The following is a 25,309-nucleotide window of genomic DNA, read 5'->3' on the forward strand; positions in this document are numbered from 1 at the left end:
AAGCAAATTGAAACTTGCCGCTGTTGTTAAAAGTGGCGCTATTGCTAATAATACAACAAAGTTCAACAAGTATGAAAGGATTGGGATGAGTACTGACAAGCAACGTAACAAAAATAAAACAACAATAACACAACGAGAATAAACATTATTGCAAAGACGAAATATTATTGTTAGTATATGTAAAAATATGACCAAAAAGTATTTATAAAACATGAGGATGCATAAGGTGAGCATATCTGAAATAAACTTAGCTGACATTTGGTCACAAAAACACCAACGAAATTACAAGCCTAATTATTTGATTTTGGGATACACCAAAAAGAATATTTAAAATTTACTAGCAGTTTTCGTTTCGTTCCTTTGCTGCATAATTACATGTTATTACACCTTAAATATGTCGGCATGTTCAACGATAACTTTCATGAGGTTTATTGTGCAGGAAACTGTCGGCCCCGCATGACAGTTGGAAGTTCGAGATTTGTTGACTCCTTAGACCTAATAGGATATGTTTGTCTAACGTGAATCTCACGTTCTTTATCTAGTAGTGGTCTACTTGGCATTGATCTTGCTGTAGGTTTTACTTTCTTCATTTTTTCTAACGGCCTTCTTTCGCCAATTTTTAGATTTTGTACACTTATTATTGGCTTGAAATTTTTTACAACCTGGTTACCTTTTTGGGAAGATTCATTTTGAGAAGAATATACTTTTGTAGTTTTGTCCGACGCAATGTTTGGTTCATCTTTTTTCTCTTCGCATAGATCTTTTCTTTCTCCACCAGATTTAATTTGGCCCGGAGGAGTTGGTGTTAAGGTTGAGACAGTGGTAATTTTTTGCTTGCCTGCTGAAGTTTGTTGTCTTTGTTCCGTCAAATGTATCCGTTCGTTTGGATCAAGGATACATTTGGTCAAGTTATTTTGTCGACGTAAACTTGAAGAAGGTATTTCTACATTCGGTTCCTTACTAGTCGTTATTTCCACGTGATTCGGTAAGGGCCTTGTTGCTTTCTTGTCATTCTTCATCAGGGTCGGTGTTGACCCAGATATTAACTTGTTGTCTTTTTGTGTCGTTAGTTTTGGGTAAAACACTGCTTTTTTCCGTTGAACGTTTCTCCTTCCGATATGTGGTAGCATTCTACCAGTAGTTGCGGGTCTTGTAGGGAGTGGAAATTGTTGGTTTGTACCTAAATCTGACAGTCCGATTGTCACTGGACTGTTAGCTCGCATTGTTGACCTAGTGGAAGTTAACTTTCTGAGAGTGTTGTGGTTTGTCACGCTATCTGCAAAATGAGAGAATAGACTATGAGTAGGCAATTCAACATTGCTGGTATAAAACATAAGTTTTAGATTTGTAAAAATATATTAGGCTACTTTATAAAGTAGCTTATTCATTCAATAGACCTACCTTAAAACTTTAAATTGATTTTACCTCATTCACTTACTCACACAAACTCGATATATGCTAACAATATTGTTTTTTAACTATTTTACCTGGTAAGATTGAAGCTCCGTCCGTAGCATCACCATGTTGGTTTGCAAACATTTTGGACATCTGTAAATATTATAAAACAATTTTTAAATTTTAAAGGCTTTTTGTAAATTCTTACAGCGCTAACCAATTAATATCTTCATCGAATATCATAAATACCTACGCTTAGTCTTTTTTTCTTGGCAATTCTATGAGGTTATATAGTTATACCCTGGTTGGTACGTAACAAACCACACGAAGTCTTTATGAGCTTTTTGGTTGTTAGCTTTACAGACTAACAATAGTTAGTATTAGTTAGTTAGTAATAGTTAGTAATAATTAACTAATATTTGCATCAAGAACGCGGCCTAGTTTTTGACTTGATATGCATCAACCTGCAAAAGTATTCTTCAGACAGTCCTTTGACAAACGGAATTCTTTGTCGCTAACGGTAGCCTTCGTATTGAATGCGACGAAGAATGAGCGCATTTTCTATTAAATATTTATATACTAATTCTGTACTTTCGCTGAAAACTAAATGGAAACTGCCATCCGGTCGTCTAATTCATTGTGAAGTATATTAGCGAACACAAAAGGAAACTCGTTTTGTTGCTTAAACCGATGTATTGCCAGCAATTGCGAATTACTTTAAATAACTTACACTCAGGTAATGAATTATTTAAAACGCAAATACGTCAGCATGTGTCAAGAAAAACGATGTAGAACCCATAAGCATTTTGCGATGTAAGTTTTTACCGAGCTTATCAGTTCTAAACACCACTAAAACGATTTCAAAAATAGATCAAACAAAAAGAAAAATGAGTAGACTTACTTTCTCAATATTTAGGTCCTTTAATGTGCTCATTTCGCTTACTAAGTTTTTTATTTTGATAGGTTGATTATGTAATTTATCTTGACGTTTGCTGTCTTCCTTCAACGTACTTCTCGCTAGTAAACGTCCAGAATATGAGGATTTCTTTTCCGGCTGGATTATTTTTGTGTTGCTTTCCATAACCTTTTACTTGTAAAAGTTTGACTCTGGCCCCAAAAACTCGACTGCTTTGATCTTGTATAACTACACTGCTCACTGTTTGGAAAAAAGACAATAGGAAAAAAAATTTTCGGACAGGAAATGTGCAAGCGAGCACTACTCTATTACAAGACTGTAGACTTAAATTAAGTGCTTGAATACAACTTGATCGGTTGATTTTGCATTTTTTCAATGTATAGTTGTGCTTTTTAATACTCGTTTAAATTTTTGCCCCTCGTCTTATTGAAGAGCGGTACTCCAGCAACCAAAGATTTGTGTGTTGTATTGATTACTTGAAAACCAACAGGCACTCGTCTTTGGGATTATTGACGTTTTCAGCCTGTTGTCGTAATTCGTTGAAATAAGATAGAGATTTTTCTGTAACGCGCAACCAAAATGCCATTTAATTGAGTTTGAATAAATCGCAAAGCATTCGTGAATCCTGATTAGTTTTCGATTACATTTTATTTATACAACGTTTTGGTATTGCCTATAGGATTTACATTAAAGCCCCATTTAACAACAAAACGTACCAAATCAAGACTTGGTCAACCGAGTTTGGGTCAAAGGTTGTATTGAGCCCACATTTCGTCATTCGAAAATAAAAATAGAAGTTGAACAACACTAAGTTTTAAATTGGTTACAAGTAGCCTAAATACATATACGTTAATGTCAATGCTGCTGCCGTGAAAGTACATAAGAGTGAATATTGTAGTGATATAAGCTTATATAATACAACAAAGTCTTAAAAATGTTTAATATGAAAGGAAACCCTGTTTCAGACCAAACAGAACACCAAGTCAAACGCTAATGGCTTTTCTCCGGTATGTCAACACAGGCGAGTTTCAAAAAGCCCACAATACCTCCTTATGCTCAGCAGGCGTCCTTGGTAACAATACGGCCTTCAATTCTGTTTAGCCACAAAACAAACGGTGTTGTACCCGCACCCGTATAATTACACACTTGAAGAAACGCATCAGTGTTTGACTGTTATATTATACTTCGCTATGTTATTGTGTCTCATAGTCTCGCGTGTAGTATGGTTTTGTTCGCCTAAACTTTGTAATTGTAAACCGAGTATCGATTTATTGAGTTAATATTGGAGTTTATAAAATACTTCTCGATAATTATATCTACAGGAAAGCGTATATTTTACACGATATTTATACTTTAATACTGTATTGCATGTTAATAATATAGGAAGGTAGCTCAGCCAGTTTATCGGTTTATTTGATGCGTACACAAAATACATCATTTTCAGGAAAACGTATAAGGGTATAAGTGCGTGGAAATTACAAACTTTCTCCGGAAATTGGTTATGCAGAAAAAATGCCAAGCAATTTTTCAGTCGATCACAACACACTGGAATGGGCTGGAAGGCTCTGTGCGTTGCTACTTAACGACGGTACTGACGTCATGAGATGGTTTCTAATCGACCATCTTCCGCGCAATAAGGGAAAGGAGCCTAACTTATCCGACGTACGCACATATCGCAATGATTTCACTTGTTTCAAAATTGTTTGAAGCTATTTATAAGTTCAGTTAAGACAATTTCCATTTCTACATACATGTGTTGATGCTTAATCCACCATAGCCTTTTGTTTCACCACAGCTTTTGAAAGCAAACCGTGAAGTCTTCATCAGTTTACGTGACCAAGAAGACCCCGAAATCAATCATGAAATGTTTGATATTCTCTTCGGGGCTGATGAGGAAGAACTAAATATGGCGGACTTGGAAATATCTCTTCTGTTTGTGCTGATAAGGTATATAAGCTATTCTTCGGCTGCGTTTATTGTATATTTTGAAGCAATTCATTGTCCAGCTAATTTGCTGTTTTAACCGCCAGTTTAAGACTATGCAAGCTTATAATTTGTATCTGAAACTGCAATGATTTAACAAAACGCAAGAACTTGAATTTTGAACAAAAATTGTGTTTTGCAGGCACTTATGTCGTCTAAAACACCCTTCTTGGAAATTGTGGAATCAAGAACCGACTTCAAATCAAATCACGCCGCTTTTTGATGTCATTCGATTAACAAAGTTTAAGCAAAGGATGCATGGTAAGTAAATTTAGTAGGGGTCACGTCAAACAATTTGTAGACTAAATCTTCCATTGACGCACAAAAAAACAAAAGCGATTTTTTGAAACATTTTGCAGGTATTGTCCACAAGTATAAAATAACGGAGGAGTCTTTCAAGCGATCCTGGATTTACATAACGTCAGTGCTTGACCGGTTAAAGAGTTACAAAATTTCTTCAAGGAGATGGCAAGCTGACGTCATGAAAGATTTTCTCGCTGGTGACGTAAAGAATATTTACATCAGGCTCACAGAGGTCATGAGATGGCAAACTCTGGATCTGTCAGAACGAAACAAAATCTACCTAAACTTGAAGGAAAGTAGAAATCTGGACTTGAAAGAGGTAGCCCATATCCTGCATGCACAAGGTCATTTTATCATATTGTATTTCTTGCACTTGAATTGCATACAGTGATGCATTTTTTGTTCATAGAACCCACAATCCGCACAGATATGGGATAAATTTATCGCTCAGTTTGGCCAAAAGCGGGCATGGCGTTTATCTTGTCTTGATAAACCGAAACCCGACAAAGAAGATGATATGACTGAGCATGAAATAACTTTAAGTCCGGCTTGCAAACTAAATCAGCGGAAAGTAAGAGAACAAGGTAAGGTGCTATAGTTTACAACTAAGCAATGTGCTTGTGCACTACTGTGCGTGCAATATGCATAAACTAGCTTGCAATAAACACATTGTAGCGTTCCACAATATCCAGGCTTGTCCATGGGAAATGTCCCATGGGATGGGATGGGATGGGACAGCACGAATTGCAATTCCCATGGCGGGACAGAAAAAAATGTCCCATGGACAAGCCTGACAATATCACTTTAAACAAGCAGTAAAAGCGCCCCTGTGCTTGTGAAATCCTTAAAATATTGTTCCAGCAGGCCTACTTGATTTTAAATGTTGTATTACCATAGGAATCGTCAATATCATTTGTCACAACAAGGCGACAAGTAAACTTGAAACAAACTTTGAGTTGTTTACACCAGAAGAAATTGAAATCATGAACTCAATTACAGATGAAGTGTTTGTTGAAGGTAAGCGAGTATAGAAGCAATGATTTCTTGAAACAGGAATAAGAGAACATTTTCTTTCGAGCTAGATACTAGAATATAGAAGTTCATTCAAAAAAACTACCATAAAAAAACTTTTTCACTTTAGCTTTTCTTTTTTGGTAGAAATTATTCTAAAGTGAAAACACCAAAACACGGCGTAAGCTTGAAAATGATACTTGAGTTAGGCTACGCTGAAAATTGAAAAGTTTTGTAACCAAATGTTTGTAATTTCTAGGGAGCTGTAATCACAAGGAAGATTCTCGTTTAATGCGAAACTTGAGAGATCATTACATTACGCATTATGGGAGTATCATCCCACTTTCCTCCGAACCAAACTTTCGTTTGCGAATGGATGACGTAGTGTGTCACGTGGAAACATTAGAAAATTTCTCGGAGAGGACGAAGTTCTTTGCGGTAGATGACGTGCCACTATTAAAGCCGGTTGCACTGGAGCAGGTTTCCTGGAGAAAGATCCTTTCCCATTCTAAGCCTCTTCGGCTCATGATCAACGGCCCTTGGTCGGTAGGAAAGACTACCTTACTGCATAAAATGGCTTACGATTGGGCGACGAACAACTGTCTGGAACTACAGGACTACGGTTATGTATTTTACATCGACTGTTCTTTGGTCATGTGTAAAGAACCGTACACAAGCCTGAGTGAATGCATCATTGATCAGTCATGTGAGTAGAATTGCTAGATAATATATTTGTTGAGTTGAGTTGCCAAATACCGATCAAAGGCGATTATCTCAAAATGTAATTAAGCTAATGAGGTATTTTTAAGTGTCAGTAATTTGCAATAACCTGCATTTTTATCCGCTTGTTAACTTAACTGCATTAAATCGGGATTTCGGTTAACCTGAAGCAGTTTCTCCGGTCTCGGGGAATGACAAATCAAAATGCATATACAAAAAACAAACGATAACTCACGAATTTCTTTAAACTCGAAATTTCGATTCACTCGAAGTACTTTGTGACACTCAAGGTACAACTAACGTCAACTATATCTCGACATTATATTTCATAAATCATTGATTGTAGCGTAAACACCGTAGTAATTCGCTTGGTTAAAGGACTTTAAAATAGGCGAGTAACGTCTAAGGATAATTTTGTGGTTTTTAATTTAATGCCTCGTCTTCACCTTAGCACTGACTCCCAAAATGGATCTATTCACGTTTTTATCTTCAATTGTAGACTATTTTACGAACTCTGGATAAGTCAAAACATCGGATAACTCGATGTAATTTGGTTAGCCCTTCAACTTCGAGTTAACGAGCTTCCAATGTATTTTGTACCCAAAGATGACCAGTAAGCTTTTTTTGCAGTGAACGAATTTCCGTTAGATGAAGTCGAAAATCTCTTCGATCCAGGTAGAGGATTGCAGTCGTATATTCTTATACTCATAGATGGAATTGAAAGACTGCCGGAGTTGACCAGCGACGCTATGTCTGAAATAAAGGATGTCATTTGCGGACATAGGTGGCCAAACTGTTCCGTTGTCGTTACCACGGCTAGCGTTCTTCCTGAAATGAACACTGTGCCCACTCTGTCCAAAAGCAACAGCAATACTATGGTGGCCTTGTCCCAGACACCAGGGAAATGGAAACACGCAATCGTCACGGGATTTGATGTGAATGACGTCATAGCAAGTTCACGTCTGTGGTGCAAATTCACCGACAGAGGAGGAAGTCAAACGGACAGTTTTCAAAATTCTCATCAACTTCTTCAAGCTACTCGCGTTTTTCAACGTGACGTGTATAAGGGCGTCATGTCTTCCCCAATTATGATCTATTTGCTGTGTGCAGTGTGGAAGTTTTTGAAAAAATTTGATTTCGATTTCGACTTCAAATCCAAATCTGCTGGACCAAACATCTTGCCTGAGACCTTGAGCGGAATTGTCAAAAGTTATGCGGAGCACCATGACGTTGATTCTTCCTTCGGATTCTTTGCGAGACACCATGGTGACAAAGCATTGCAGCGAACTCTCCGTGGTGACAGCGGTAACGTTTACTCATTTGCGACAGAAGTTGTAACAAAGCAATTTCCACACTGGTTGTTCAGACATGTAAAGTCTACAAAGAACGAAGAGATATTTAAGTTCTCTCACGTTCTATTTGAACAATATCAAGCCGCTTGGTAAGAAAAAATAGCTTGGCATAACCACTTCAATTATTCTGGAATACTATTTTTTTATATGTTTCATGCTATAGTATACTGCTGTGTATATTGAATTCAAGACCGGTCGACGGCTTATCATGTCGTTGTTAAGCTGTGGTTCTCAATCTTTTTCGATGCATTCCCTTTTACAACCCTAAAAATTCTTTATTCTACCCTTGAATTTCTTTTGTGGAACTTTATACAAATTCTGCGTAAATTAATTGAAACAAAACGCAACTAGAAAATGTTTTTAAATTTTAATCTATACTATAATTGACAAATTAATGTAGACTTGGCACTAGTTTGTGTTCAGAAAAATAATTTTGAGAACGTTAATTATTACGTTACGTTACTTATAACTTATTATTGGTATATGACAATGAACGAATGAAAAAAATGATTATGACATAATAATTATCGACGAGAATGACCGATAGTTGATTGTTAAGCGAGTCGTTAGTATTGAAAACAACCCCACCCTCCACTTCCCCTCCCAAAAAAAGAATGTAATTTCAACAAATTAAACTCTTGCTCGGTTGAGAATGACGGTTGCGGAACCATTAAGAAGTAGTTTACTTTGCTCTATGAAAAAAAGCATTCTTTGTAATTTGACGTTGATTTTTTTCCAACCTGTTTTAAAGGCACGTTTGCTCGGCACCATTCTCTTTCACACATTGGGAAAAATTAATGAGAGAATATATAAAATCATTGAGATGTGCAATTTCGCTGCGATACTTCATACTCTTCTGCTGCTGCTTAAAGGCTGAAACTGCTGACATCATTATCAGGCATTTAACTTATCTCCTGCGATCATCATCCCAAGAAACGTGTCACAACACAAGTGGGTATCTGCAGCTTCATCTTTACTCATACCTTTGAATAAGCGTACAATAATGAAATATAATTTGTTTCATTAAGGTTTCGAGCGGTTGGCAGAGGAGGAATCCGTGAAGCATTTGAACTTACAAATCTTTTATGAAATGAATTCTGATTCGCCACACTCATTTTTATATGCATCCAAAGTAGCAGACAAGTTGGCGGGTTATCGTGATGATGGAAGTGTGTTGTGTCTCCGGGAAATGAAGTCAGCATCAAATCGGACGAAACAAGGATTATTTTTTATCACTGCTCAATGCAAACCAAAACTGACGCGATCTGGCACAGTCTTTCCTTATCTCGACAAATCACCCACCTGGATCCACACATTATGCTTGTTTCACTTGCGTGGGAATCAGTTACACTTTATCGCGACCTTGTTACAGAATTTACCTTTTCTTGAAGTAGCCCAGTTCCAAGATGTGCAGGATGTATCAAACACCCACATAGATGACTTGAGTCGTGGTCTTATCCCAAAAAAAGGGTTTACTTCCGCGTTGCACAAGCTCATTTTTACGGAAGAGAGTAGGTCGTTTCTCCAGGTAACTCGAGTTACAACCTACGCGTCGTTAGGTTTAGCCATAAAACATTTACCGTACCTGGAAGAGCTTGATGTAACCATCACGTCACCGTCTTTACTTTTTTCTCTCTTCTCTGATTCAACGGTTCCGTACGTGATACCTCTTCAAGTAATCGATCTCTCAAAGACAGGATTAAGTTCTTCAGATTGTTGTCGGTTAGCGGAGCTGTTAAAACGGTTGGTTTTTGTACGGCATATCAATCTGTCTCAGAACCCGTTGGGAGATAAATTTCAAATCTTTTGTCAAGAAATCGGACAGCTTTTACGTCTAGAGGTAAGCCCATAGGCTACTTGGGTTTTTACAACAAATTGTACGCCTAGGCTACTAATGAATCGCCGACAACGCTAATATTTCAACTTTTAGAACTTAACAGTAAGCAACATGTTGTTTGTTTTAGACGTTAAACATTTCCCACGCATGCTTAACATCGTCTGGTATACATCAACTTGCGCACAAGTTATCGATGCCAACGATTTCTAACTCCATTCGTTACTTGAACTTGAACGGAAATCAAATTCAGGACCAAGAAACTTTAGCCAAACTGGCTGCAGCTCTAAAAGATCTTGTGGTTTTAGAATATTTGAATCTAAACAACAATTTTTTGGGAGATAGCGGAATGTGCATCTTGGCTAAAACTTTAGAAGGACATAAAAACATCCGAACGCTTTACTTGGATTACACTCAAATCACAATGGTCGGTTTTGCTGCTATACGACAGCATTTATGCAACTGCCGACGCCTTAAAGATCTTAGTCTTGCTGGCAATTACAGTGAATCAAAAATACTTGATGTTTTCAGCACATCCGTGAAATCTTCAGGTATCATCACGTCGGTAGTGCTGCTGGTGCATTTTTAAATAACTTTTAAAGGCAATTTTATATATACTTCACAGGTACAACGAAAAGTTTGGGATTTGACAGTTTAGAAGAATTAGATCTATCAGGTAGGTTATAAAGCTTTGTTCATGATTTTCTCAATGAGCTGTCTGTGACAGCAGGTAATGTAGCCTAACCACAAAGTTTTTTGCTCTTCCACACCGTGCAATAAATTGTTTAATGTTTATGGTGTTTAAGAATTGTTTTATTGTGGTGACGAAAATCCTGTTCCTCTCTGAAACCACCTCTATATGCATTAAACTGTAATTGATCGTTTTTCATTCATGTTACAGCGAATATTAATACAGTTAATTACTTAAAATGAAATCTATCAATATAAAAATCTGTAACTGCCAATTGACATGTAAAGGATTACAATCACATAAATATTACGTCTAAGCATATAGGGAGCTTTTCGAAGCTAAGTCAAGTCTGCCACAAGCTTTCATACTACCATCTTTATTTCATAGTAGATTTTGAAACAAACAGAGGTTTCAAAATCGATACGTTAATATAATCGTGACGACTATAGTCTATATTAGTCATCAGTATTGGTGAATTGCAGGAATTAGTGATGACTTTCCAGTTGCCGCAAGTAGAGATTCGCTTGCTTCCTTCGCAAAGTTTATACAACACCACACTTTGATGAAACGGCTAATTCTTCGGCATTTTCAAATAAGGAGAACTGATTTGATGCATTTTCTAGATATTTGTCAAAATTATTCAAGCCTTCACACTGTTGAGTAAGTAAAATCTGTAAATGACGATTTGTTATTGTTGTTGTAGTAATAAAACTGACATTTGATTTCTTATATAACACGTCAGTCGTCAATGCATAGATGTATTACATAAAGACAACTTCTAATCAGTTAAACCATTAATATTATGTAATTAATTGGTAAATTAATACGCTCAGATTAAGTCGTGGACTTATTAGTCTGGATGAAAGCCAGAAACAATCTTGGGCATGTTTGGTTACTACTCCATTTCAGAAGCTGGACCAAATCTGACGTGTAAACGACAGAATCATCGCCGGCATATGCCTATAAAAAGCATTAAAGTCTGCTGCAAACAAATCTCATTCATCACGGCATAATGTTTGGGGAGCGATCAGTCGCTGACAACCTAAAACTTGCAACTGAATAATTAATCTTTGTATTACTGTACTTGAAATATGAACTTCCTTAAGCCTATTGCAATAAAAATTGAATTATATAAGTTTTGAAACACAGCACTCAATGTCATTACATATGATAATCAGATAATGGCAGCATATACACAAAGTTATTTATTAGCGCAAACTTACGCAATAACAAACCAAATGAAGAATTTTACGATAACAGTGATAGCAAGTCATAAATAGCACTCAAGAATTTAAAAGGAAATAAGCATCGTGAAAAATGTTTGCAACGTAGGTAATGTTTTGTACAAAAGAACCTATGTACATGTACTCGTATGTATAAAAACAGTAGGATAAAAGAATTAAAATGAGTGTGAAAGTATGTAAGGCGTAGCAGAATAACTGAATAAGCATGGGACGCTGGACTGAACATAAAATATTGAAAATATGTAAAAATTATATAAAAATGTACATTGCATAGCTTCAACAGTATTTGCACATTTTGGTATACGTAGAAACGCATGATAGAATAAATATTAATCAACTACAGTCTACACGTGACACTAACATGGATCTGACAGCCAGAAAAAAATTAGGAAGAATTATGATGCGTGTATTTGTAAGAAATGGCCATTTCTAGCGCCGGCTGTATGCCCTTGGTCGTTGTTACAGAATCTTTGGTAGTAGAGTAAACAATGTCATGCACTCCAAATGTCCTGAGTCTTTCAGAAATTTAGAAGATATTTAAACTTTTAAATCGAAAATCGTTCAAATAACACCCAAAAACACAGAAGTAAAACTGTCGAATTGACCAAAAATGTCTTTTCTATAGCGTACATTTGGAGTGTAGTATACAGACGTAAAGTAGTATTAGAAACTAAAGACAGGTCGGCATAAACCTGGCCAATTAAGTTTTTAATCAGTCACGCGCAAAATGGGCATGGATACGAAACAAGTTAAGCGCAGGGAAACAAGGCAAATGTCTAACGCATGAATACTACCAGTACAACGAATGGAAAAAGTTTTACAGCATCTAGAAGCCCACAACGCTGAAAAACAAATCTTATTAATTGACTTTATACACCTTATCAACAATTAATGCTGGTAGTTTACCTTCGTATTTTTCTCCCTGCAAAATATTGATCACTTTATTGGTATTGTGTTCTTGATCTGACTTTATCATAAAGCCGCGAATACCAGAAATAGTAATGCGATCTGAGTCAGATATTTCATTTCCAAGTTTTTCCTTTAACCAATTTAGCACCTCTTTGTCATTAAGTCTTTGTAGTCTTGGTAAGTTTGTAACAAGTGCCCCTTTAACTTTCTCTTCTGATGAAGGGACACTCCTTAAAAGTTCCTTTGAGGTATATATTGAACCCAATCCTTCTTTTTCTTTTTGCTGGGCAACTTTCTTCAGTTTTCCATTTGGTGCAGATCCACGGATCCATGTAAGCTTGATGTTGGATTGCTGCAAGTTTTTCAGGAATTTTACATCAAATTCATAGCCATCAGATGTCATTAAAACAACATGAAACATTCTTCCTTTGTTTTCATCTAGAGTTGCTTGAAAATTATTAATCAACTCCTTATCTGCAGCATCCCGTCCAGCCTTCACTGGAGAAACTTTGACAACCACGGCTTTTTTATCAGATGCAACGCAAAATACTTTTCGTTGGTACAGTTTAAAGTATTTGTCATTGATCAGCTTGAAAATATTTTCAACTGATTTTCCTCCAGGTGGCAAGTTATCTTCATCATATAACATAATGCCAATGGACTCTTGCTTTTCTGGACTTGTGTTATTAAGTTTAGGGCTAATATTTCCAGAATTATACAAACCATCTAAACTTCCCATTTGAGCTTGTTTACTCAAAGTTGGTACTTCTGCAACCAAATGTGTTGCATTCATTACCTCTTCCAATACAGAATTAGGTTTATACAAAGGCAAGCTTTCGTTTGTCTCAAATGAAGGGGCTGGCGGATAATCCGGGCATGTGGGCATTGGACTGGCACTTGCAATGTTTAACAGAGATTCTTTTCGACAAGATATCGGAAAACTACAATTTATACACAATACATTAATAAATAGTGGTATGAAAATTGATGCAGTTTACGTGTAAATGCTTATTTGCAGATACTTACAGACTGCTGGAATCACATTCTTTCAGATCATTTGTGTGCTGATCAGACTTCATCAACTGTTGGGTCAGTTGCTGTTTTTGTTTGAAGACCTGAGCAGATAAATTTACGGATCATACTTAACATATACCTTATAACCTATTCAAGTTCAAGTAACTGATCCAAAAAACGACTAAAATATGGTCACAACTTCCCAACTTTTTAAAGACATTAACACATGTATAACACATTAAAGCCACATAGTAATTTTATAATAGCTTCAACCTAAAATGTTATTGTCATCAAACACAGGAAAATTAGAAATGTTTGCTGTAATTCCGCATATTTTGTACCTATATATGGGAAAAGTCTTTCCATGCAAAATTTATCATGGTAATAACATAAAATTGACAACTTTTATGTTATTTTACATTACTCTTGAGAGTTAGAGTGAGTTTTTCAAAAGAGTATATGCAATATGCATATTATAAAAATTTAATGAATCACAATATTTCTGCAGCTATGTTTTTTCTCGAGTTGGAATTTTCGCAATATATGGCTTCGACATAGAAAAAAGCTTAAAATTACCTTAAGTTGTATCTCCAAAGCATCCATCTGTTTCATCAAGGAATTTTTTTCATCACAAAATTTTTGCAGTTCCTTCTTATGACACATTTCGTAAAAGTCAATCTTCTTTTCACAGTCTTCAGCAAGTTTTTGGATCTAGTAAAAGACAAAAGGATAACAACAATAAAGATCACTCAACATCAATCACAATTAATTTATACTGCGTCACAAATAAAACAAGTTACACACAATTAACTATTATTATAAATATTGAAATATGGATTTTACATACCACCAAGTAAAAATTACAACTATACTTAATTTTAAATTAGCATTCAACACCTTATTGTTCCAATATACTTCTTTCTCTATCATATTTTTTTCCAATCTTCTTTTTAACTGAAAAGTATCCGAGCATTTTTGACAAACTACTTCAGCATTGTTATGTTTTGAATTTGCTTCATCCATAATCCCGCAGTATTCTGTACACTTATACGTTACAGCTTTGCACTAGGCTCTTTTCAGTCTGTATTTCGTGGCAGTTGCATAACAGGTAAATTTCAAGCAAACTTTTTGCTCACTTGTTTCTATTTAAGCCTTAGTTTGAGAACCAAATGAATGTTGGTTGTTTCAGCAAACGTTATAACCAGTCTGTTACCCTACGACCTTAAAAACCCTATTCAAACAGAATCAATGGTTAGTACACACATATCGCATAACCATCGTAAGTAATCATTATCTCTCTTTACCCAAAGTAGACATACTACCATAGACTAGAAATGAAAGTGAAGACAAACACTGAATGAAAGTGATAAACTACAAGATGAAATTCTTAGCATTTCCTTATACACCACTGTATATAAGAAGTTTGCTATTAGCGGTGGTGCAAGGTGTGAGATCCAATGACAATTAAATGTTTTGTGGACGTCCACATTATATATATACAAATATAGCCTAGGTATATACACAAGGTGATATCATTTACGAGAGCCTCATGAACCAGTCTACTTAAGAAAGTGAAGTCAGAATGAGTGGTCGACGTGGAATGAGGGGTCCTTGCTACAGCCGTTCAGGTTAATTGAAGTTTCTTAGGTTACGTACAGTGTTGTGGGTTGTTCTATTGTATAAGTGCTCTAAACTAGATGATGAGACAGAAGTATCGCTGCTAGAACTCCAATTTACAGGACTTGAACCAATTAATATAGTTGGTTAGGGGATTTGGAAATCTTTGGTTGCGCCGCACCATGCGACCAGATCCATCTAAACGAACAAAATATTGTCGACTTTTACCTGGTTTTTGTTTTGCAACACATTTCATTGTAAAAAAATTACATATTGGTTGAAGCTTTGAACTGGTTTGAGGTAGCCCTTCACTTGTACGCCTAATTGCCCTAGTACAGCAAGTGCAGTGCCCTTGCGAATAGGATTTCCCCGGTCCCTTATTGATTAGTTGTGAAGAAAATGGCATGGTTGTGTCGGTCGTCATTGTTTGATATTTCCTGTGGACCTATTATTACCCATCCTCTCGGGCATTGGAACACATCTTCTTGATGGTTGGTGGTAAAGGCCCATCATCGGGCTTGTTATCTGACTGTTGCTTGTTGATGACTCTGACATGTTGCTAAAAATTCTATCCTTGATTCGAAATCGGCAGACAATTCAAATTCAGTTTGTTTTACAAAGTTATTGATTATTATTCTGCTATGTGCAATACCTAACATCTAAAAAAAACGAACATAGTTATATATGACACAAGGTTCCACGACATATGGCCACGTGAAAGTGACCGCGAACAAACTCACCGGGGTCAACTGAACGTGACGTAAATTGACCGCGAACAAACTGACTGTGATGTAAATTGACCGCGAACAAACTAACCGGGAACAGACTGACCGGAATGAAAATTGACCGGGAGGTAAATTGACCGTGCAAGTGCTGAATTATTGTGTTTAAGTTGATGGTAGTATATGATATGTAAATATTTGTTTGTAACTATTTCCTTTGTTTTTAACAAAATTTTTTTTTTATTTCAATACACATTGAAACATTTATTGAAATTAACAGAAATATTTCCGGAAATACGAGAAATACGAGTAACAACATTAAAAGACGTTCACTGCAAAACACATATGACACTACATAATAAGGGCACTAAAATTTACACAAACTGTTATTTGACAAATAAGGAAGTTTATTGCGCAAATTGTAGGTTGTGGGCGATGCCTCTGAGAAAATCTAATATGTCACGGTTTGCTCATCTAAAAGAATATGTTTGTACGAGTCAGGTATTTCTAAATCTGTGCAGTTCCGTGGATTTGCAGGTGCTGCAACAGTCCTAAGTCGTGTTCGTTGTATTGATCTTTTCATATTTTTTTCCACAATATGCGCTCTGACGGCACCTGGCAATCCCACTGTCGCGTCAGATATGATATTTGCTGGTGTGGACGTATCGTTAGCGTTGCCAGCGCGTTCCTTGACGACCGTAAGTAGTTTGGCCACTTGAACATGTCTCTCTTCTTGTAGGTGACTGTGTTCGTGCAACTCTTTCGTGACTAAGCCATCTACAGTATGGAGACGTGCCTTACAAAAACTCTTGTGGTAATTACTGCATCTCCAGAATGCAGTTTTCCCGTCTGAACTTTGTCCATCTCTCCAGAAAATGTAATGGTTGTAAACTAATTTTTTCTTACCTCTTTGTGAGATTACTTCTGCCATTTTCAGACCTTAAAAATCAGTTTTATTCTAAAAGTGTCGGCATCTAGTCTGCAAAAGTATCTCAATTGACCTTTTGACGGCCAATTTGTCGCCGGTTAATTTGATCGCCGGCCAATTTATCGACGGTTAATTTCATCGCCGGCCAGTTTACGTCACGGTTAATTTGATCGCCGGCCAATTTGTTGCCGGTCAGTTGTCGCCGGCGAGTTTGTTCACGGCCATATGTCGTGATCCCATGACACAATACCAGTACAATAATATAAAAGTTCTACTGGTGTCAACCTTTAAATCCTGTCACAACAGTAGCATGGTGTTCGTAAGGTATAGTAATATAGTTTGACACTTTAAATGCATAACCTGTAGTTATTGGAGTATAAGCAGTAGAGAATAATTTTTTTTAATACTTTAATTATATACATTTAATTGAGTAAGGCTTCGTTGTAGATTCCACTGAATCCAGCAATGTCGTAACACTGTGTTTCATCGTTGACTTGTGCTGTTGTCCCGGTTAATTGATCTCCGGTTTTATGTGTATCTCTTTGCAAGAATTTGAGTGGGATTGTAAGGTGATCTTCTCCGAGCTGGTACCCAGTGCATGAACCATTAGTTTCTAACGGCATTTCTGCGTGCCAGATATTACCCGGAACGTTGCTTGCATATTGTCCAAAGTCAAAGCTGTGGTTTCCTCTTCGTATGCTGTATTGAGGTACATTAGTGCTTGATTTCTTCCGCTTCCGGTCGTACCGCTATGTAGTCGACTGCTTACTGGTGCTGGCCATAGAGTTATTGACCAATCTTTGAATTTAATCATATCGGTTAAATGATATAATGCCAATAACGCTTGTGCCTCTGTACTGACGACATTATATATTCCGTCTAATCTTTCTCCTGGTCCATAGAATCTCCATCGGTTTCCTTGGTCGTTATTACCTAGTTTACTTGTATTTTAAAACAAGTTATATTGCCTTATGATTGCCATGGAATGTAGTACTGTACATCAATTAATGGTGGTGTCGGTAGATTTAATCTTGTTTTTGCATCCCCGGTTGTATCGGGTGTTCATTTTGTCCATGATCGCTATGGTCGAAAAGTTGGTAAATCATCGTTTTGGAAGCAATGCCAGAACCACATGATACCTTTTCTAGTCATATCTCATACTTGCACAAGTGCAGGGTTAGGTACTTGGAATGGTATCATGCGGTCTGTTGGTTCAGCGGTTCTGGTATCATGTGTTATATTTGAATCTCCTGTTCTTACCCCTCTTTTTCCTCATTTCAGTACGGGTTCATCGTTTTCTTCTACAGTTTCGTCTGCCATCGGTGTTGCTCTTTTCCTGCTGTTGATTATTCGGATTGCTCCCCAGTTTTGGTGGTTCTCGGTCGTTTTGGGGCTGGAGTGGCCGTGTCTTCTGTTTTGTCTTGCAAGTGAGAAAACAACTGCTTCTTAGCTTTAAATACCCCAGATACAATACTACTGCTAATGCCAGGAATGTCAGTTGCCCTGTTGATAACGTTCTGATCTGCTCTATTAAAATTCCAATATGCCTTATTTCCGAGTTTTGTATATTCTCTATCCTGGTCTCGACAGGCCTCACCTAACTCACTATAGTAGTCTGTTCTAAATTGTTACCGGGTCCACAATGCGGATGTCCTGGTATAGTAATTCCTCCTGTAGCTAAATTCCTTTTACTTCTTAACTGTAAGCCGAACAGAGACATAATGAATTCCTTTTTTCTGTTTTCTCCTTATATACTCCTTATTGACATTCTAGAATTTTCTCTAATCATCGAAATCAATTCGAGATACTCTCTTTATACAACAAGCCACGGTTTACTTCACACATCACCCGACTTGTCCAAGTTGTCCCTGGAAGCATTCAATGATGACGTTTCAACCAGTACTCCACGAGATAAAAACATTACGCCACCAGAAACTCCAAAAGCATTGAAGCCATACACCAGTATAACCCAGCAAGCGGCGTCTAGCTTTCACAGGCCGATAGCTAGAAAAAAAAATCATTTGAATATTTAGTCGACCAAATTGGCTAGTCCGTCTTTCTCTATTTTACGGAGTCCCTAAAAGTCCGTATGTTCTCCGTCTTTTACCTCCTCCCACTTCTAAGCTGTGTAGACTTGGTACCGGTAGCCTAACACTTATGGTACCATTACAAGTGGTAGCACTAGGCTAGCCGGGATCACGTGAATTAACCGTGAACAAATTAACCGGCGACAATTGGTCGTGATCAACTGACCTGCAACAAATTGGCCGGCGACCCAAATCAACCGCTATGCATTTTAACCGTACAATTGTATAAAATAGGTAGTCGTTCAGTGTGCATGGTGGATGGTGTTTGACTATCATGACCTCACAGTAAGTGGTTGCTTTTTTCATTTAAATCAAAATGTCAGGAAGCACATGCAGCAAATCGGACTTCAAAGAAGGTATCAAAATGATCCAGAATTTGCACTACTGCTGCGTCACATACCGGCTTTGGCATTTGTTCCAATACAGCATCTAATTGAGGCTTTTGAAACATTAGAGGAAGTTGTGCCTGATGAAATGCTTCCGCTTCTCGACTACTTTGAGCGTACTTACATCGGGCGTCGCTTTCGGACTCGACGACGAGACCCGCCATATTCACATGACTTCTGGAACGTCTATGTTCGGGTGTTAAATGGCGACGCCAGAACCAACAACAAAGTTGAAGGTCACCACAATCTAATAAACAAAATGTTATCAATGCAACACCCAACCATTTGGAAATTTATAGAAGCTTTGAGGAATTTGCAGAACACAAACAAAAACAAGATTGAGGCGCTCTGTGCCCAAGGGCCTCCTGCCAAAAGGAGAACATACAAGGATCTGGATGCGCGACTTAAAACCATCGTTGAAGATTTTGCAAACCGTAACATATTAGATTTTCTCAGAGGCATCGCCTACAACCTACGATTTGTGCAATAAACTTCCTTATTTGTCAAATAACAGTTTGTGTAAATTTTAGTGCCCTTATTATGTAGTGTCATATGTGTTTTGCAGCGAAGTTGTTTAAATGTATTACTCGTATTTCCGGAAGTCTTTTTGTTTATTTAAATAAATGTTTTAATTTGTATTGAAATAAAAATAAATTTTGTTAAAAAAAGTAAATAAATACAAACAAATATCTACTTTAAATATAATATACTACCATCAACTTAAACACAATAATTCAGCCCTTGCACGGTCAATTTACCTACCGGTCAATTTTGATTCCGGTCAGTTTACGTCACGGTCAGTTGTCCCCGGTTAGTTTGTTCGCGGTCAATCGCACACGGTTAATTGTCATGGAACCAGGCTAGCCATTGCGCACCTGGGAACTGAGTTAGTGGGTCTGCACCATAGATATTTTATATAGTAAAACATTTTTATTTACGCGTCAGAGCATTTCTGGTCGCATATGTTAACAAAATGACGGACCCATACTGGTTTCAATTCTTAAAGCACAAACCCAAGGTACAGTAGTTGGATATATTGTAGTTGTATATAAGATATCCTTGGTCTGCACACCCGAGATTTCGGCGAACCTAGCTGTAGAATACAAACCAGATTCCTGCTTGCCTGGTTCATAGATATCTTATATATAACATATATATATAAGATATCTATGGGCTGATTGCGTAGAGGGTACACACCATAGATATCGTATATATAATAACTAGATATCTAACTCCAGCCGAAAAGTGAAGCAAGCCTGCGATTACACATGCGCCCAAAAGCGTTGGGAGAGAGTGAGAGAAAGGCTAAAAGCCAAATGTGAATTGGAGTAGTTCTGTATAGGCCTAATTCTCTGGAAGTTTTTTGAAAGGCCGAGGTGTTTGCATTGCACTATCACTGACTGTTTTTTGTAAATATTTGTATTTTAGCTGTATCAATGAATAAGCTTGCCTATAGGCTAATTGCCTACCGGTACCGTGTAGGCCTAGCATAAGTCAATGGGGTAGCCCTTCAATCGAGTAAGAGTTGCATGATTCAAAGCAAATGATTGATATACTTATATTTTTTACAAAATCAGGTGTTAACTTGAAAGAAATAAATGTGAAAGACACGAAATGAAATATGATGAAACCTAATACAAACCATATCTAATATATAGGCGTACCATACTTTTCAAACATACTCGATATGTCTAACGAAACGAAAACTAACGAAATACAACTAACGTCTAACTAACGAAATTAATCATTATGAGTAATGACTTAGACATTGCTAAATAAAACAAGTTTGTTTGATTGCTGCCGGTAACCAATTTTGTGTTTTTGTATCACAGTTTTGGTGTAATGCTGGCCATAGGTCAAAAACCTGATCGTGAAAAATTCTTTAATAATTTTCTTTATTAATTGTACAGAATGAAGATCTTCATATCCAATCTCAAAATCATCATCATGGTTTCTTAGCGATGGAAATAAATCATAGCTTATAACTTTTTCATAAATTGATTCACACAGGTTTTGACTGAGATGATTCTTGATGGAAATTTTAGGATTTAGTGAATTAAATCCACAAACAGCAGCTCGAAAGAGCTTCTCTGCCTGTCTGACCACAGTTACAACACCTGCTGATGGGGTAATTAAGCCGCCTCGGTCTTTGACTTGAATTAATACTGATATGTAACTGATACTGATATGATAATACTGATATGTAACCGCTAGATTTCAGATTGTCAATAACTGCTTTTAGTGATTGTACCTTCTTGTCAGAACGTCGTATTTTTTGCCTTAAAATTTTAATTTTCTTGCGCAAGTGAGATTTTGTTGGTGTCAGTACTACCGATGCTGAGTAATTGTGTTCCTGTGCAACACAACTGGACGTAACTGCTTGCATGCTTTTTTTGTCTTCTGATGCCTTGCTTTTTTTCATTGAGCTAATAACAATGCTAGCCCTTTGTTTTCTTTTACGGGATAAATGTGGTGGGGCACAGAGATGGGATGGGAAACAAAAAACAGAAGGTACTGCATCGTTTTTTAGACATTGTCGTTCACGCTGATGATTGCGTTTATTTGCTCCTTCAAGAAAATCACTTGCCTTGAAATGATTTCCACAAAGTACACTGATTTTTGTTGGCTTAAATTTGTCTCTCTTCATTGCGACTATCCATTTTTTGCAAAGATCTTGGTTTGATAGCGGAAATGTATGGAATGATATCTTATCAATATTTGTTTTTCCAGATCGATTAGTACAGTTATATGCTGAACAAGTAACCATTATGAAACAAATATTTCTAAAATCAGATGAATAATTAGTACTTACACTACACAAATTTTTGCAAATTGCCGGTAGCCTAGAAATCTAGGTCTAGCCTAGGTTCCACTATCTAGGCTATTTCAACGTTAAACACCCTTTAAATACGCAATTGAGCTTTAGGAATATTGCTTAGCATCGTCTGCATCATATGTTCCATTCCACACATATGCGCAAGAGCGTTTCTGGTCGCATATGTTGACAAAATGGCGGACCCATACTGGCTTCACTTCTTAAAGCGCAAGCGCAAGGTAGTTAGATATCTAGTTATTATATATACGATATCTATGGTACACACAGAGAGAGAGAGGTAGAGGTAGACTATATTAACTATTTACTTCTAGGTTAGTTGATTACTTTAAAATTTGCCTTACAAACAAAACAAAATTGACCCACGTAACGCGCTGCAGATAATTTGCAAACTCTTACGGTAAGCATTTTACGTCGTATGCTTCGCTGACCACGTTTTGACGTAACCAGACGTCATATCAAGCAAGTCCAGTGCGTAGGATTGAAACTGCTATGAAATAAAATAGGCAACATATTTCCAGTATTTTTTCTTCATCGTGTAAAAGAATTCATATGCTACTAACCTGAGCAAAATCGTGGGTCTATAATATAAAAATGCACAACCACAAGATGCCTTTTTATACTAGACCCCAGCTACTCAAATTGTGACGTCATCTGGTTGTGCACTTGTATACTAGACCTGAAATATTGACAGTGTGATGCCCAGAACGCTTGTAATTTGAAAAAGAATCAAAGTGGGTCAACAATTTCCATTGAATTACTATAGGCAATTGAAAAAATCTTGCCAATCAAAAAAATTGGTGGCTTTAACTCGGAAAGGGTCTAGCCAAGTGGTTCTTAACCTGGCCGCTACCGCCCCCTAGGGGGCGCTTTTGATTTTTAGAGGGGCGGAAATATTCAGGTGGCGCTATAGGGGGCGTTATATTCAGAAGGTGTAACGAATAACGATATTTACCTCACTGCAAATTTGCTTTAGTAGTTCTGCTAGATCAAGATCAATGTATACTCTTGCTTTGTATAGGCCAGTGGTGGTCAAACTGCGGCTCACCGGCATGTTTTTTGTGGCTCTTCTAGTCGAATCGTAAAATTCCAAAAAAATTGCAAGACTCTAGCCTATTTAATTATACATAGATTTCAATTTTATGCTGGAATTGTGAACCAGACTACAGAGTTTGACATACCCGTACTTAAAGCTGCTTTTCTTGAGCTTCAGGTGCGTTATTTTGCATTTAGTGACTTGGACAAAACTTCTGTGCACTCAATTTTCAATTGATTTAGAGGTTAAATAAGTCAAACTAAGCATATTACTGCGTAGTTGCATGGTTCTATTGTATTGAGCATTGATGCTATTTCTATTGTATCGTATCTGAGTATCGCACTTGTTATTTTTGGTCGTTTGGTGCACCCAAGATCTTGCTGAAAATGGCCATACTCAGCAGTTCAGATTGGAAACAATTTTTGCACAACTTAAATCTTGGCGATGAATTTTCTTCATCTGAGCCTTTGTTAAGGAGTTTGTCTGGGTTCATTTTCTGGTTTATGCTTTTTTTTATCTGCTTTATTTGTGATCTTGCCCAGTTAGGAACTGTTCACCTAAACCACTGGACAGGAGCAAGCTTTTTTAGTGCCTTGATGCCTATCAGCCACAGGGGAAAGTGTGGCACCCGCTAAAGCACAATCGGCAAGTGTCAATGTGCGCACCAATATTTTTATCTTCACCCCAATTTATAATAAACAAACAAAGCAAAGTAGGTTATTTGAGCGCCAAATAATAATGAATAAAAAATTGAAGCTTCAGTGCACATTTTCATGCCAAAATTTACGTTTTTGCTTGGATAATTTTTTGTCGAAAACTGCTACAACCTACTTTCCAGTCCGTGGTATCGAAAAAGGGTAGTATCCTTGTAAGCCCGACACTCTATCTGCCCCCGGTAGAGTCGACCCGGTAGCGAAGTGATTGGAGTACGGGGCTTACAATAATGGTACCCTTGCTCGGTGATGCTGCTGTTGTAACTTGTAATGTCCTTGGGCAAAGCATTAACGACGCTTCCTACTGTTCTGTGGACCTGGGGAAAAGTTCTAAATTTGGGTAATACGATATACAGAACAATTAAAAACAACCGGAACTTGCACAAAGGCTTGAACCTGATGAGCGATAAACAGTTTCAAATTCAAGCAATACAGTAAAAAAAAATTGTGTGTATTAATTAAGGATGTGCCGCAAGAAAGTTAAATATCTTTTAGGTTGACACAAACGAATTGCGAATCTATTTTTGCTAGAACCAAGCGATAAAATTTAATCCAAAAGTTGCCCAATTTTGCTTGTAACATGACATAATTGCTAAACAATTCGTTTTGTTCCAAAAAAATGCTTAAAAAGCGATGAAAGGAAATGACCTTCATTGTAACTACTGTTGACTCTATTTTAGATTTGCCTGGAAACTACATCATCATTTTTACCAAAATCAGTAAATTTGTAAGTTTTGTTGCATTCGGGCTTGCCATTGTTAGTATTCATATTTGCCTGAGTCTTCCACAAGGACAATATTCGACGAATCTATTTGGGTTTGGGTTCGTGTCGGCCCATCCCTAGTGTCATTTAGAAATTGCATAACGGCCAACTCAGTAATTGGGTTTGAGCGGTGAGGAATCATCGCCAAGTTTAGAGACAAAGACTTTCTTCAACTGATACAAGGTTAAAAATTATTATGATACCATAGTCCATACCAGAACTGTTTGATGTTCAGTAAAACTTGCTTGTAATGGCAATTTGTTTACATTGGCACACTTTTTAGGGGCCGACAAAAATCTATGGTTCACATATATACATTTAGTTATTCTGTTTGTCTATAACAGCATTTGTGTCGTCTACATTCTACAGCACAATATTCATTTTACATTTCTAGAGCATAATATCTGTGAATGATGATAGGAAGTGTGACATAACAATTGATTTTTTGTGATGTTCGTATTGAACTGGACACAAATGTTGTTGCAATCAGAGTTATATAGTGAAGTGCAAATTAAATTTTCAAAAGTAGACTTTTCCAGCATGCAGAAAAACTTTTTGTTTTTGAAATTAATTACAAATTCTGCAGCACTTTCCATATTATGAATATATATAATGTTTGAAAACATATTCACTTACAAGATGTCTCGCAGCTTAGCATTTAATAAAAGAAAATATTTTGTCATAGTTCACACAGTGGCGGATCTAGAAAATTCTTGACGAGACTCCCAGGCTGATTAAAAGTTGGGGATTTCCCGAACTAAAAATAACTATTATGTTGTGCAACCTTCATCGTACCTGGCGTGATTTAGTGACATATTTGTAACTTGAAACTTCAAGTTGAATTTCCATGGT

General features: G+C 36.9%; 3 protein-coding genes across 6 annotated transcripts; 1 reads left to right on the forward strand and 2 right to left on the reverse strand.

Moving 5' to 3' along the window:
- Positions 1-257: 257 nt before the first annotated feature.
- LOC143465942 (uncharacterized) lies at positions 258-2,608 on the reverse strand. Of its 4 annotated transcripts, none has more exons than XM_076964479.1 (3): positions 2,297-2,608; positions 1,488-1,548; positions 258-1,276 (listed from the first exon to the last, which is right to left on the reverse strand). In XM_076964479.1, the coding sequence occupies exons 1-3, from the start codon at positions 2,474-2,476 to the stop codon at positions 429-431; spliced, it is 1,089 nt and encodes a 362-aa protein (XP_076820594.1). In that variant the 5' UTR covers positions 2,477-2,608; the 3' UTR covers positions 258-428. The 4 variants fall into 4 exon arrangements, with proteins under 4 accessions (XP_076820594.1, XP_076820596.1, XP_076820598.1 ...); XM_076964481.1 differs by lacking the exon at positions 2,297-2,608 and adding an exon at positions 1,860-2,026; XM_076964483.1 differs by lacking the exon at positions 2,297-2,608 and adding an exon at positions 1,649-2,026.
- Positions 2,609-3,760: 1,152 nt separating this feature from the next.
- On the forward strand, positions 3,761-11,324 carry LOC143466129 (uncharacterized). The gene is made up of 14 exons (XM_076964748.1): positions 3,761-3,973; positions 4,107-4,258; positions 4,437-4,555; positions 4,654-4,916; positions 5,007-5,181; positions 5,495-5,614; positions 5,868-6,314; positions 6,959-7,769; positions 8,432-8,631; positions 8,709-9,520; positions 9,645-10,065; positions 10,140-10,190; positions 10,688-10,865; positions 11,039-11,324. Exons 1-14 carry the CDS (start codon positions 3,824-3,826, stop codon positions 11,130-11,132), a joined length of 3,993 nt encoding a protein of 1,330 aa, XP_076820863.1. The 5' UTR covers positions 3,761-3,823; the 3' UTR covers positions 11,133-11,324.
- Positions 11,325-11,414: 90 nt separating this feature from the next.
- On the reverse strand, positions 11,415-14,634 carry LOC143466102 (uncharacterized). The gene is made up of 4 exons (XM_076964714.1): positions 14,270-14,634; positions 13,949-14,083; positions 13,385-13,473; positions 11,415-13,299 (listed from the first exon to the last, which is right to left on the reverse strand). Exons 1-4 carry the CDS (start codon positions 14,393-14,395, stop codon positions 12,309-12,311), a joined length of 1,341 nt encoding a protein of 446 aa, XP_076820829.1. The 5' UTR covers positions 14,396-14,634; the 3' UTR covers positions 11,415-12,308.
- Positions 14,635-25,309: the final 10,675 nt, after the last annotated feature.

The sequence above is a fragment of the Clavelina lepadiformis genome, chromosome 7 (genome assembly GCF_947623445.1).
Source record: "Clavelina lepadiformis chromosome 7, kaClaLepa1.1, whole genome shotgun sequence".
In the NCBI taxonomy this organism is placed as follows: Eukaryota; Metazoa; Chordata; class Ascidiacea; order Aplousobranchia; family Clavelinidae; genus Clavelina; species Clavelina lepadiformis.

What these genes read in the sequence shown, in the direction of transcription:
- LOC143466129 (XM_076964748.1), top strand. Translation starts at nt 3,824, where the DNA reads ATGCCAAGCAATTTTTCAGTCGATCACAACACACTGGAATGGGCTGGA. An exon ending in GAAATCTGGACTTGAAAGAG is followed by an intron (nt 4,917 to 5,006) that starts GTAGCCCATATC and finishes TTTTGTTCATAG; the next exon opens with AACCCACAATCCGCACAGAT. An exon ending in AGAAGAATTAGATCTATCAG is followed by an intron (nt 10,191 to 10,687) that starts GTAGGTTATAAA and finishes GGTGAATTGCAG; the next exon opens with GAATTAGTGATGACTTTCCA.
- LOC143465942 (XM_076964479.1), bottom strand. Translation starts at nt 2,476, where the DNA reads ATGGAAAGCAACACAAAAATAATCCAGCCGGAAAAGAAATCCTCATAT. An exon ending in AGGACCTAAATATTGAGAAA is followed by an intron (nt 1,549 to 2,296) that starts GTAAGTCTACTC and finishes TAATATTTACAG; the next exon opens with ATGTCCAAAATGTTTGCAAA. An exon ending in CGGAGCTTCAATCTTACCAG is followed by an intron (nt 1,277 to 1,487) that starts GTAAAATAGTTA and finishes CTCATTTTGCAG; the next exon opens with ATAGCGTGACAAACCACAAC.
- LOC143466102 (XM_076964714.1), bottom strand. Translation starts at nt 14,395, where the DNA reads ATGGATGAAGCAAATTCAAAACATAACAATGCTGAAGTAGTTTGTCAA. An exon ending in AAGTATATTGGAACAATAAG is followed by an intron (nt 14,084 to 14,269) that starts GTGTTGAATGCT and finishes GTCTTTTACTAG; the next exon opens with ATCCAAAAACTTGCTGAAGA. An exon ending in GAATGTGATTCCAGCAGTCT is followed by an intron (nt 13,300 to 13,384) that starts GTAAGTATCTGC and finishes TATAAATTGTAG; the next exon opens with TTTTCCGATATCTTGTCGAA.